This window comes from Aricia agestis, chromosome 2 (assembly GCF_905147365.1).
Source record: "Aricia agestis chromosome 2, ilAriAges1.1, whole genome shotgun sequence".
NCBI classification, from domain to species: domain Eukaryota; kingdom Metazoa; phylum Arthropoda; class Insecta; order Lepidoptera; family Lycaenidae; genus Aricia; species Aricia agestis.
The window spans coordinates 8,629,447-8,643,495 of record NC_056407.1 but is presented as its reverse complement, the minus strand read 5'-3'; the positions used below and the strand labels follow the sequence as shown (position 1 = coordinate 8,643,495).

Sequence of the window (14,049 nt, the reverse complement as noted above, 5' to 3'; positions counted from 1 at the left end):
AATTATGTGGTCGCTATAGTCACGTAACTTTTGCGAGCATGTTTTGAATGATAATAATTTATAAATATGACACTCATATCAAATTTAGGAATAAGGTATATGATCGAGATTATTTCCTAGTACTTTGTTTGTTTATTTACTTATTACTTTAATCATAATTCTAAAAAATGTAACATTTTCGTAACTTTCGTGGCACAATTTTCGTGGATTTTCACCCATGAAAGTTACCTAGTGACCTACGAAAGCTAAGTAGGCTGTTTTGTACACCGTTTTCCTATGTGAATTAGCTATAGTATAGTATTTCCAGCTATGGTTTTGGTACCCAGAACTAATTTTTCACTCTACAAGATTTTTTTGAAAATCAAAACATATGTGGCTTTATACATCAATCTACCTTCTGATCTTTTCCCCAAAAGGCCCATTCACGGCAGGTCTGCACGGCAGTCCTGCAGTGAATGGGCCTCACTGATTGGTTCACACTCGGTGTTTCCGGCCGGCAACACCGAGTGTGAACCAATCAGTGAGGCCCATTCACTGCAGGACTGCCGTGCAGTCCTGCCGTGAATGGGCCTTTTATGACTACGTCTTAGATACTATAATCATGGAACTACTATAATACTTTATCTATGGGGGTAGACCGTACGTCGCCGAGACCATCTGGCAACACTGATTTGTATTTTGTGCTTTGCATCAACCTATATATTATGCTATGGTAGTATATATTAAGTCTATGGTATATTTTAAGTCTATGGCTTTGCATAGTACCTATCCATAGATAAAGTATTATACTAGTAGTATCCGTAGTCTGTGGCTTTGACTGTCATTCGTAGTATCCCTAAGTAGTCTGTGCCTTTGTCAAAAAATAAAAACAAACGGGAACAAAACGCGAATGCTATTTTATCATTTTATTCATGTTAGCTTTCGCAAAATTATAAGTTTAGTTTGTAAAAATAATCAGTTTATTTAACACGTTTAGGTATGCACAAAAATAAACTGAGTACAGTGGGTCAAGAGTGAAATTCGAAATCCGTGGCGAAGGCTAACTTAATTTTTGTGAAGTGTTTATAATCTTATAAATATTGTAGAATAACACATCGACAATGGATATACCAGTGCAAATTGCAATAAGACTGAAGCCACCTAGCATCGCGGACTCGTTGCAGTGCATTTTCAGCAACCCAGTGACGCAAATTGTTATTACCGAAAATGGGCAAACGTTCCATGTGAACAGGGCTTTGCCAGTGGATTGTTCCCAAGCTCATCTATTTAATTCGTTTATGATTCCCCAAATAAATTGTTTTCTGGATGGGTGTGATACTTCTGTCGTTATATTCGGTCAGCCTAAGTCGGGAAAAACCTACACTTTATTTGGGCCAGGTATAAAACATTATTATTATTCCTCATGAACCACTTGTCAAATGATGTAGCATTTACGCCATACAAAAGCTACATTAATATATTATTAGTATATTAAGAAAACTTCTGTCAATAATATTTCCTAATAATGCAATACAACTAAACAGTAAACGTACATTTATGGAATGTATTAAATATTTTTTTCCAGGCTTTGAGTGCATACACAGTGAAAGTGATCAAGGAATAATACCAAGATTTTTGTCAGAGATATTTCATAGATTGGGCCAAATGCCAGAAAGAGAATACATATTACACATAACTTGGATGCAAGTTATAAATAACAATATATTTGATGTTCTGGGCGCTGGTTTGGTAAGATGCTGCAATGTGGAGGAAGCTTTCCAGTACTTACAGCTCGGATGGAGGCAACGGTGCCAAGGAAATAATCACACAGTATTTACAGTTAGTATGGAGCAGAAGTGGGTAGGCACAAACGGTGTACTCAATCACAGAATGTCCACAGCTAGTTTTTGTGATTTAGCAGCTTATCCTGAGCCCGGGCTGTTTGCCTTAGAGAATATAATCAAAGAGTTGCTAGCAGGAAATCCACCCAAACAAATAAACTATGACTCTTGTATCCTCACTGCAATGTTAAAGGATTCCTTTGGTGGTAGAGCATTCACTTGGGTTATTGGATGCATCAGCACTGAACCTGATGATTATCAAGACACACTCAAAATATTAAACTTGTGCCTGTGCTGCAGGGGAATAAAGAATTTTGTGACAGTTAACTTATTTGCAGACAACAATACTCCAGTATACAATGAGAAGATGTCACTACCTGCTGACAATGCATTCAATTTACAGTTTGCTACGACACAGTGGATCAAGTTGGTATCTAATGCAGAAGGTCTCTTTAATAGAATTTTACAGTCAAAGTCGTTATCTGAGTCGGACATGAACCAAGTTAGTGAATGGTTGTTTTTAAAGGCTGAATGTGATGAATGCTTAAACAGTGATATCACTAAAGAAAATAAGGATACTGTCATTAAACAGGGTTTACCAAGAATAGCAGAAGACACAGAACCGAGTGAACCTAGCGAGTCAGATGTTGAAAGTGATTCTGAAAATAGTGACTCTGAGACTGTGTTTCAGGATAAACTCGAGAAACTAATGGAATATTTTAGAGAAAAGAATGACCAACTTTTTGCTAAAAGATGTGAGGAATATCTGAATCATATTGACTCTGATGATATAACAATCTCTGAAACTAGTGGCTCCCAGTCATTACCAATTTTAACATCACAATCCATCTCAGGAAGAAGAAGAACTATCCAGCCAGGTGAAAGTATATCTGGTGAACAATTGGAACTTTTAAGAAAAGTTGCCGCTAAAGCTATTTCTCCAGAATCTCAGAAGATCATCATAGAATCTCACAAGAATGACACAGATCCCGAACCTAAGCTTATAGAGAGGGAGTTGATCAAAATGATTGAAACTCCCAAAACTTTAGAAATCTGTAAAAAGTATAAAATAACAAAGGAGAAGTACACCCAAAAACAAATACTCGCTAGAAAGCTCTCTAAAGAAATAAGCAGTAGTCAGTCACAACTAAAGGAACTTATTAATCTGTGTATAGCAAAACAAAGACTCATAGATGAACTCTCCAAGACAAGTACTAGTCAAATGGATCCTGATACTATCAAAGAAATAAAAAGACACGAAATTAATTTAAAAACTTATAAAAAGCAAATTGAGCAAATCAAGAGGCAAATAAAAAAAGATGAAAAACGAAAGAACACCCTTGATGTAGAATTACTCAAGGACAAATTGAAGTTAGATGATCTCTCAGAAACTTCAATGGACAATAAAGATAAGAAAGTTAACTCTATTAAACATTTTACTCATAGGATTACACAATTAGATAGTATTTTAAAGGAAAAGACTAATGATCTTGCAAGTTTAGAATTAACAAAAGAAAATGAGTTGCTACTTAGGAAGGAGATTAAAAATTTACGTAAAACAAGAGAATGTTTGCATGACCAGCGCTGTAGTTTGGGTCACAAAAGAAAAGTTTATAAATCACTTTCTGATTCAGAGGTAATATTTTGTTTGATATATTTCTATATTTTATGGTTATATTTCTATATTTAATTGCTGTATTTTTTTTCTGCAATAGGGCATAATAATAATGACATATTTTCATTGTTACAGGAGCGTAAATTACTAGAGTGTGAAGAAGCAATAGAGGCTATAGATACAGCAATAGAATACAAGAATAACTTGATATGTGGCAACTCTCCATCTGCCTCACTATCAGACTCACAAGACAATAAGGACGCTAGAAGCAGGGGTGAACAGATGCTTATGGCAAGACTTGATAAACTGTCACATGATGAAATGAAGTCCTTGTTGTATAGATATTTTCAAAAGGTATGTATATTAATGTGCTTCTTTTTCAGTTGATGGATCATAGTTTATAATCACTACATCAGCTGGACAGATTTTTCAGTAACTTAAGAAACTATAAATTACATAATTATTTGCCTTTATTATTATGACTTGTAAAATTATGGTGACTGGCTGGTTCTACTAATAAAACAATCCGCACTGTGTGAATCGTTTTATGAGGAACAGTCCTATTATTATAGGACTGTTCCTCATAAAACGATTACCTCATTTGTTAGCCGACTTTTCTTACATATCAAAACATAGTATGATTATGATGTCTTACAAAACGTGGATCTTTTTATAAGTAAGTTGTTTATGTTTTGCCCTTTGGCATTGGTAAAGTATTATAATTATTGTTTATGCCATCTGTTTTACAGGTGGTAGATTTACGCGGTGCGTGCGCGGCGCTGGAGGCGGGCGCGAGCGCGGCGGCGGAGGAGGTGGCGACGTGGCGGGCGCGCGCCATCGCCGCCTGGCGACACGCGCAAAGACAGCGTCCGCCGACGCACCACAGGTACCACACACGCACCACACATGTATAAAATAAGCCATTCAATCGCTCTTGCGAGTTTCTTACGCCGATTCGTCTCGCCGCCACCGAAATAGTGGTCTACCGTGAACCATTGGTTGATTAGAGCAACAAACAGATTAGCTAATAAAGTATATAATCTTTTTTTGATTAATACTTATAGGGTGACTTGATGACGCCCGCAACTCCGTTGCGCAAAAATACGTTTATCGCGCGGGAACTGTACGCTTTCCGGGATAAAAAGTATCCTATGTTCTTTCCCGGGAAATCCCCATACCAAATTTCAGCAAAATCGATTCAACGGTTTGGGTGTGAAGAGGTAACAGACAGACAGACACACGTTCACATTTATAATACAAGTATGGATTCTACGGATTTAACATGGTATGAACGAATGTTTCAGGTGCTTAGACGGTGGTAACCCAAACCGAGCTCTATCTCTGGGCCTGACGACAGACTCGGAAACTTCGGACGACGCGATGCGATTGGTCGATCGAATGAGACAGTTCACAAGATACCATCCAGTAAGTATATTGAATATAAATTTTTTTCTCATAAAAAGCTGAAAGATTATATTAATATGTGTAATAATATTAATATAATCTTTCTGCTGCTCGTTCTACATAGGAGACTAAGTTTACTTTAAAATATATATTATAGCACAAAAGACACTTTGTTACAAAATTGAAGTAACTTACTCGTAAGTCGTAATTATTTGAATTGAGTGTAAGTAGCATCTTTTATCTTTTACCATGTATTGCATTTTACAAAAATTCAATAGGTGGCAACAATGAAGCAAGGTTTCCTTTTTGTTTCAGGCACCCGTAATACCGAGTCAGAATCTGCGGCAGCTGATGCCAGCTACAAACTTACCCACTGCCAAAGTCACTAAAGAGAAGAATAAGCTCATAATCGTGCAACAGAGTAAGAAGAAGTGATACAGGCGTTTATTTTTATTTTCCACGTTGAATCTCATTTTGTTTATAGCCATAGCCATATATTCTGTATTAGAATTTAATCAAGTGCAAATGCTTTTTTAATTGTAATAGATTTAAAATTGTATCAATTGTAAATAATATTTTTACTATTTTAAATTGCTTTGCTAAGTTTTACATGCAAAACCATTGTTACAAAATATATTATGATAGATCGTATTTTGATCTCTGTTTTAGGCAAAAGTTAACATACTGGCGATTGTAGTAGGTTGATGATTGTTAGAAGAAGCATTTGCTCACTGAAGATGTAGTTTATTGTAGTAATATTTTGCTGCAATTTAAAAGCGCAAATTCACGAATAATCAAAGAGACATGTGCCTTGAAAAAGTGAGAAATAAGTGATGTTTAGATATCTAAATTTTTGCTTGAACCAAAATCATTACACAACTCACAATAATTAACATTTACAAATTACTCATCATCTCTAATCTCTGCCCGTATAATAGTACTCACCTTATACCATAAACTTTATGAAATACAAAAGAAATATACTGGGCAAATGTTTTAGTGCACAAATTGTTTAGATGGCTTTTTATAATCTAGGCAGTAATGTTAGTCAATCGTCTTACATAATTTCTGCCAAGTTTCGTATTGCATTATTAATGATTTCTCTTTAAAAAAAAATGTTTTGTAAGTAATCCTTGTAAATAGGAGGCCTTAATAATAATAGTCGTAATCATTGAAATCGATTCCTAACTTTATTATTAGTATTTATAGCATAATATTTTGAATATTCTAAAGCTTTTAACTGGAGTAATGACGCGAGCTCAAGCAATTTTTAAAGGTGCTGTAAATATGTGATGACTATCCTAAAACGTTTAAAGGAATGAACTAGTAAAATTATGTTAATTTTTATTATAAATAGTCGGTTTTCAACTTTCTAGAAGTTATTGACGATAACAAGTGTATTCGTGTAGATTTACTTTTAAGGAGTGAGCCCATTGAGACGGGCCGTGTCGGGGCTCAGCGTGCCGGGGCTCATCGCAAAAATCCGCCTCCATATAATTTGTATGGAAGCGGATGCGCGTATCGCACACTGTGTCGGGGCGCAGCGGATTTCCGTCAATGCGACAAGGCAACAGTGTGACCACACTTCACATAGATTTCCACTTTTTGGTAGATTTGAGGTCAAATGAATGACGATTTAGTAGTCCAAAATTTTTCGTAAATTTTAATAGAAGATCGATATTATATAACAAATAATATAAAAAATTAAAATGCATAATGAAGAGAGTCCATATAAATATTTTAGTTTTATTTTAGTTTCAACCACACATTTCAGATCAATAAAGGTACATTTTCGGTAGAATCTAAAACACGGTCTAGTAGATTTTAGTAGAATATAACAACGTTTTTGATATATCGAGTCACGAGTGATTTAAGAGTTGTCACACTGGAGCTATCCAAAGTACTCAAAATCCGTCAATGTGATGCGGCCCGGCCCGGCAATAGTGTGCTATAGCGCATTTTGCGCTGCGCTGAGCCCCGATCCGACAAAGTGAGCGCGAACCTTTAAATGTTGGTTTACATTTAACAAAGGGGGATATTAGATTATCATATATATTGGATCCGAGATCATTGAGTCAATGATATTGGATAATGTAATATAGACATATGATTCATTTCTTCCTTGATCATAGATTTTTGACATTTGCTGAGAGATTGGATCCAATATGGTCATAGAAATAGGTGTTGCCAGTTATTTAATATAAAAAGAGTTTTTAATTCCTTGTTCGTTAATATGTTTCAAATAATGTAATGTAATTATTTTTCTAATTATATACTTGGATAATCTTGCTGAAATAACAAAAAACAAGCCATATTAAAAATGACGATGTCTTTTGACAAATCGAATTCTCTGAGATCTAGTAACCCTGACGTCAATACCTGTCAGCGTTAGCGCTCTCCATTGGCTATTGAAACCACATATGACGTAAAATAGGATCAATGAAATATGATAATGTAATATGTAGATATGATCAAATGATCATATATATTGGATCCTATATATGATCATAGAAATGATCCAATATAAATGATAATGTAATACCCCCCTATGAGGCGCGTTGCTGTGTGACTGACCCGTAGTTAAGGGAATTTTAAAATGTAGTGTCGTTTGAAAATTAAATTATTGATGGGCAGTTACGTAAATAAAAAATTGTATTACTAATTGAAAATAACATCTTTATTACAACTATATTATATACATTTAATTATTGTTCTAGTACATAGTCAAAGTTAAACTTGATGTACACTGCCATAAAGAAAACAATAAACAAGTTCAACATTTACGCAATGAACGAAATAAGTATAAATTCGAGTTGTGATTACTAGAATTAGATTTATAAAAATATTGTAATATTTGAAATAAATTCGTTTGTTAAAATTTTCTAAATTTGCTAAAACATAGATTAGATAGCACATTCTAATATAATCAGTAAAGAATATATTGCACTTTTGCTAGCGTTGTTTTAGAATTGTAATGATTTCATCATTTGAAATTCCATGGTATGCACAAGACTCCTTCAGACAGCACAGAGTAGTAGTGTGTAACGTAGAGAATGTTCCCAGAAAGATTCTGTTGAATAAAAAAAAAATGTATTTAAAATAAATGGCCATGCTCGCATATTGTGTAGGCAGCTAGACAATTTGATAAATTAAAATATGAATAAACGTTAAATTTGCACTCAATAGTAGACAATTTCACTCTTTTATTATGTCTTCAATTTATTAAATAAAATAATTTATTTTATACTATGTTTTTGATTTACCTTATTAATTTTATCCGCTCTCGTGAGTAAACGCTGACAACATAGAATCATCAGGCCTGGAGTGATGCTGTCGTCTTTGGACAGGTCTAGTAGACCAAATCTTTCTTTCACCTCCGCATATAAAGCTTTTTCTATGTGTTTATTTCTGTAAATGTAACATTTTTATCATGTTAATTGTTAACTACACAAGAGCATAATTTTAAAATTAACAAATACTTAAAAGTTGCATTTGATGATGCCAAATTACAGTTCAAACCTTAAGTCATAAAGTTGTAAGCGGTACAGTCCTCGAGGGCCTAACTACCTGTGACTAGACTCAGTCATCGCAACCTGCCCCAAGTTTAATACTAATATCGCTAAAGTATAGTGGGAAAGTGTGTCTGCCTGTCACTTTTTCACTTGTAACAGCTTTGATGAACCTGTATGGATATATTTCGAGTCCCAGAAAAGGTCATAATAATATGATATTTTAACCCCGGCATAAGTACGGTTCCCAGGCGACAAACGAATAAAACTGGCGTAAGTAGAAAGAATAATTACATGCTATACTCGGTGAGCAGTTGCGTCGCTTCGTCGATGTGGTTGCCGATGTAAGCTATCAGCTCATCGGCCGGACACGACGACGGCGTTATGAACTGGCCGGTCGGAGATACCATTAATGGTCCAGCTTCTCTGAAATTAATCTGGTGATTAAGAATTTGCATTGCCTCGCAAATATTGGCGGCAAAAAACATATCTCATAATAAAAATCAAAGAAATTCGCAAATACTTGCGATGCGATGTGAATTCGCAGCTCATTCGCAGGTAGTGCGGGAGCCCTTACCAAGATTATTCACAAAGAAAAAATACTATACACTCACGGTTCAACGACAATCTCGTATTTCTTCAGCGACTCTGGTATAGTAGATGGGAACTTCTTTCCATAGCCATAGAAATCTCCTATTGAGGTAATAAGCTGCCTGAGATGGCTACAATACTTAGTTGCAGATACTTTTGGCATGAATTTTCTGAAAATGCATTTAAAAATAATTTTGTTTTAATCTGAACTTACACACTTTTCTTTTAATGGAGAAGTTAAATGCTCAAATACAAAGTGACTGACAATAACAGTAATTTATTAAATAAACAATTATATACCTTCTCCGTATGTGTATATTTCTTAATATACTAGACAAGGCTTTCTCATATTTGGGGATCTCTGTCAAGGCACTATCTTCTTGACTTACTTTTTTTATTAGCTAAAATAGGATAAGGATCATTGATTAACATTCTCAAGTATGTTACAGACAAAATATATAATACATTTATATTAAAAGTAATCTTACCGACAGCCATTCATTACGAACATCCATAATGTTAAGAAAAACATCACCATCCAAGCTGACTCCGGTAAATTGGCCGAATGCAATTGTTCGACCTACAGACACAATTTAAACATTATGACATACCTACAACATGCTTGCATGTAAGCTTAGGACATATAATAATACATACAGAGAGTGAAAAGTTGCTGTGTTCTTGGACAAATGACTTTAAATCCAACTTTAGGATTGTAAAAAGTTATGAGTATTTTATATCCATCTTTAATGCAAATACCTATTAAAACGTTCTACTATAAAGATGATTACACATGTAATCTCAATTATTATTTACTGTTTGTTACCTTTAAGATTGTCCATGTTTTGAGAATGTTGTGAGGCTAGAGCAACCAGACTTTGTATTGCTCCTCTTATGTGACTGATATTCCATCCCTTGTCATATTTAATCTGAAAAATAAAATATTTTAAGTGGAACTAATTGATTTAATAGCCAGCAATGTACATCATGTTGATTATAATAAATGTAAATATTTCTTGAAAATGAAAGAAAACTATATGAAAGTAATGGCTTTACCAACTTGTTTGATACTATAGTTTTTGCACAGGTCTTTGATCATGGACTGCACTTGGTTCCTTGTTGCTTCAGTTAGTTCATACTTTTCCTTTGCATCCGCACTATTTTCCACAACCCAGTCACTGAAAAATCATATTACAAATAGTTAAAATTTGGTTTGCTACAAATTTTGGTGTAGAATGTAGATGATATGTTTAAAATTATAGTTATGTGTAAGTCAGAGCAATTAAAGAAAATGCAAGGGAAAATGTTGAAACTTACATAATATTTGTGATGGCCTTCTTTTCTTCCACTTTTCTTTTGATGCGGGAAGCATTTTCAAATTCGTTAGAGTAGCTTTCGTAAGCATTTGTAAAATTCTGTTTACTGAAACTAAAAAGAAAAATATAAACCTTAAGATAGCACAGTATGAATTAGCAACAGAAAAAAGGAAAAATATGAATTTGTTTAAATATCATAAACCAAATTTAATAACCCAGATAAATTAGATAAAGTTGATAATTTAAATTTGATGATTTATGCTTAAATATATGATTTTATTGTTTTAGCAAATGCATGAAATGTAGGTTGGTAATAATGTTGGAAATATTTAGTAATTTATGTAATTTTACCTGAGATCTTTACCTGGACTGAGACTTTGGTTCAGTTTTTGGAATCTTGTCTACAAAAGTGGTAGACATGTCACATGTGTTTAATATATTTACTACAGTTTCTCTTATATTAGTACTCCTCAAATTAATATGTACTAACTTAAAGTGACCTAAAATTAAGTAAATTGAAAATTAAATTGGTGGCAGATTTTGATTATTTTTAAAGCATAATAAGTTAATAGCCTTAGATGAATGATTGGTCTCGGGCTCGCGTTACGACTAGATACCGTCGGAATACTTGAAAAATGCGGCAACAAATAATACGCCTCATCGGGCGTAACCGCGCCAGTCCTACAAATATATACTAGTAATCTGTGCGCCAGTCGCGCCGCAAGCTTCGGGTGAGGTAGATGTGTCGATAATTTTCGAAATTTTAAGTTACGTCCGTAGCAAAATGACAATTTGCGTAGTGAGACTATGCAATAATAACACTACAAGAAACAAGAAAGGTACTGGCATCACATACCATCAGTAAATATTATATAAATCGTCATAAACACAGAAAAATAATATATAAACCTGAAAATTCGGATCGGAGTACCGCTTGATGTTCAGTGTTGCCAATTACCATAAACTAAAAATTCCCAAATTTTTCTAAGATTTTGATTTTTATTGATTTATTTATTATATCTTATTTTTTATATATACATAGTGGATGAGCACATTAAAATCTCTAGCTAGGGTAGCTGGTTCGAATCCCGCCAACGGAACAAAAAGTTTTCAAAGTTCCTGGATCATGAATGTGTATTAATAAATATGAATTATGAGTATCATATTATAATAAAAATCTTAAATACAGTTTATATTTTATGTAAGTACACAATACAGTAACAAATGAGAAAACAAATTTAACATTTGCTTTTTTATGACTCATTCTTAACTTTCATTAAACTTCCTACCATTGTTTTTGTATTGTTTTCTCATCAATATTGTACCCATTATATTTCGTTGACCTAAACAACATTGTTATTTTATCGCATTCTTTTCGAATGAATGGTAAAGTTTATCTGGTGATTGAAAAATCAGCACTTACTATACAATAATAATAATGCAGCTGCCCCTGCCCCCCCCTCGGTACGCCCATGGGCACCAGTCACGTATCTGGCAACCCGATTATCTACACACACAACAATATTTGTGCATTGTTTTACACACACTACAATATTGAGGTGCCACATTCGGGAATCTGTGTTTTCTATACAGTACGGTATCTAGTCGAGCGCGCGCGCAAGACCAATCATTTATCTAAGTTAATAGCATTCATTTACCTTCGGGCATATCCTTCTGTCTCAAATAAAATGGTAGTGATGGCACTGACATGTGCCGACTAGACTGCTGTGCTTCTAGTAGAGCACTTAATTGTTGAAGGGAGTTTTCATTGATTTTCTGAAATTTTATTGTATAAATTTTAGTCGGTTACGTTGAAATCACGGATATTGGTACGGTAATGCGTAGTTTGAGAGTGAGCGATAATTATTTACCCTCTGCTCTGGATATCTTCCAAATAAATCAGGATGGACGCTAAAGTAGAAGGGTCTGAGAGCAGTAGAAACTTCTGCTGAACTAAGGTATCTGCAGAATATCCCTCCCACACAGCTGCACCTACAATATTAATAAATAAGTTATAATTCAATTAACATTCAAAGAAGAACTAAACATATGAACGCATCTAATACTAACCGCAATTTTAGTTTAGTATACATGGTACTTTTGTATTTGGATGGCTAAGGTATATGAAGACAGTTTATTCTAGAATATTTGTGGATAACCATGATGTTTTTTCAAATTACATTTGAATAAAAGTTAAAATATTGACAAAACCATGTTTTGACAAAAATGTATGGTTGACACATAGTACCTCAATGGTTGACACAGTTAACTGACATTTCACTTCACATGTCTATTTGACAGATCCGAGTTCCGACAGGTGACAGATTTGACAAACACATTTTTTAAGAACTTTTTTTGTCTATGAAATGTACCAAAAATCCTAAAAAGGATGAAAATGTTAGACGGCTGACGAACTAACCTTTATTATAGAGAGCCTAACAATATTAAGTTATCAATTTATTGGTAATATAAATACTTTAAATAATTCGATCTAGGAGGAATTGGATATCTCATACTCCTCCTACCTTTCTGCTGGTCCCAGGACAGATTTAGTTTGTCCCTCGGGCACCCCCAAGATCACATCAAAGGGTTTTCGTGGTTGGTTACCACTGTTGATCCTGGCGACACAGGAGTTGCAGTGGTGGGAATGGTCTTTTTAGGGTTCCGTACCCAAAGGGTAAAAAACGGGACTCTTAATGACACTTCGATGTCTGTCTGTCTCCAGGCTGTATCTTAAGAACCGCTATAGCTAGGCTTCTGGAATTTTCACAGATTGTGTATATCTGTTGCCGCGCTATAACAACAAATACTGAAAAGTAAATAAAATTAATATAATTTAAGGGTTTTAAGATTCCAAATCCCATACAACAAATGTGATTTTTTCGGCCTTTTTCGCTCTATATCAATAATGGCAAGAGGTAGGCACTTGAATTTTTCACACATTATTTTGTTATATGACGTGTACTTTAATATTTTATAATAATATTAAAATAAAATTTTAAAAATTCAGTTGGCTCCCAAACAAACAACCCAATTTTTTGTCTATTTTTGCTCTGTATTGATACGGTAGGGTACGGAATCCTTCGTGCGCGAGTCCGACTTGCACTTGGCCGATATTTTTGTTTAAGTTTTCAATCAGCTGCATTGATGCTATTTAAGTTTTAATTTTTTTTTTTTATGAAATAAGGGGGCAAACGAGCAAACGGGTCACCTGATGGAAAGCAACTTCCGTCGCCCATGGATACTCGCAGCATCAGAAGAGCTGCAGGTGCGTTGCCGGCCTTTTAAGAGGGCATAAGAGTAATAGAGGAGGGTAGGGATAAGAAGGGAAGGGAATAGGGGAGGGTAGGGAAGGGAATAGGGTAGGGGATTGGGCCTCCGGTAAACTCACACACTCGGCGAAACACAGCGTAAGCGCTGTTTCACGCCGGTTTTCTGTGAGAACGTGGTATTTCTCCGGTCAAGCCGGCCCATTCGTGCCGAAGCATGGCTCTCCCACATATGATTTGATTTGATTTTATTCAAGCACGTGCAATGGGTGCGAATAGTAAGCAATAATGGTAAAAATATCATTAGTTAGGACTTTAAGAGTCACTTTTCATTGGGTTCTTTTAGAGCTCTTTTTGACCTCTTTCTTCAGACAAAAACATTTCAATGGCATTAACATAGAATTTCATGGGTACATTTCCTTTGAATGGACTATTGGTTTGTTCTTATTCAGACATTACATGGTACATTTATAAGGCTCCTAAACTTATTTTCGGAGATGAAATGTACGGCAGCTGGGTCGACCG

The 14,049-nt window shown here is 34.7% G+C and overlaps 2 protein-coding genes across 2 annotated transcripts; one reads left to right on the top strand and one right to left on the bottom strand.

Moving 5' to 3' along the window:
* Positions 1 to 872: 872 nt before the first annotated feature.
* Positions 873 to 6,302, top strand: LOC121736163 (kinesin-like protein costa). The gene is made up of 6 exons (XM_042127248.1): positions 873 to 1,377; positions 1,565 to 3,456; positions 3,571 to 3,789; positions 4,185 to 4,321; positions 4,740 to 4,860; positions 5,155 to 6,302. The coding sequence occupies exons 1-6, from the start codon at positions 1,101 to 1,103 to the stop codon at positions 5,272 to 5,274; spliced, it is 2,766 nt and encodes a 921-aa protein (XP_041983182.1). The 5' UTR covers positions 873 to 1,100; the 3' UTR covers positions 5,275 to 6,302.
* Positions 6,303 to 7,568: 1,266 nt separating this feature from the next.
* Positions 7,569 to 12,493, bottom strand: LOC121736171 (T-cell activation inhibitor, mitochondrial). Its single transcript, XM_042127260.1, has 13 exons — positions 12,326 to 12,493; positions 12,127 to 12,247; positions 11,914 to 12,031; positions 10,620 to 10,755; positions 10,257 to 10,367; positions 10,000 to 10,117; positions 9,766 to 9,868; positions 9,428 to 9,519; positions 9,240 to 9,340; positions 8,963 to 9,109; positions 8,643 to 8,774; positions 8,103 to 8,247; positions 7,569 to 7,909 (listed from the first exon to the last, which is right to left on the bottom strand). Exons 1-13 carry the CDS (start codon positions 12,346 to 12,348, stop codon positions 7,823 to 7,825), a joined length of 1,434 nt encoding a protein of 477 aa, XP_041983194.1. The 5' UTR covers positions 12,349 to 12,493; the 3' UTR covers positions 7,569 to 7,822.
* Between the last annotated feature and the right edge of the window lie 1,556 nt (positions 12,494 to 14,049).

Excerpts from the sequence above, each read along its gene's own strand:
- LOC121736163 (XM_042127248.1), top strand. The coding sequence starts at position 1,101 with ATGGATATACCAGTGCAAATTGCAATAAGACTGAAGCCACCTAGCATC. Across the intron at positions 3,457-3,570 it reads AATCACTTTCTGATTCAGAG|GAGCGTAAATTACTAGAGTG; the intron begins GTAATATTTTGT and ends TCATTGTTACAG. Across the intron at positions 4,861-5,154 it reads AGTTCACAAGATACCATCCA|GCACCCGTAATACCGAGTCA; the intron begins GTAAGTATATTG and ends TTTTTGTTTCAG.
- LOC121736171 (XM_042127260.1), bottom strand. The coding sequence starts at position 12,348 with ATGTATACTAAACTAAAATTGCG. Across the intron at positions 10,118-10,256 it reads AAGGCCATCACAAATATTAT|TGACTGGGTTGTGGAAAATA; the intron begins GTAAGTTTCAAC and ends ATGATTTTTCAG. Across the intron at positions 8,248-8,642 it reads CTGCTCACCGAGTATAGCAT|AAATAAACACATAGAAAAAG; the intron begins GTAATTATTCTT and ends TTACATTTACAG.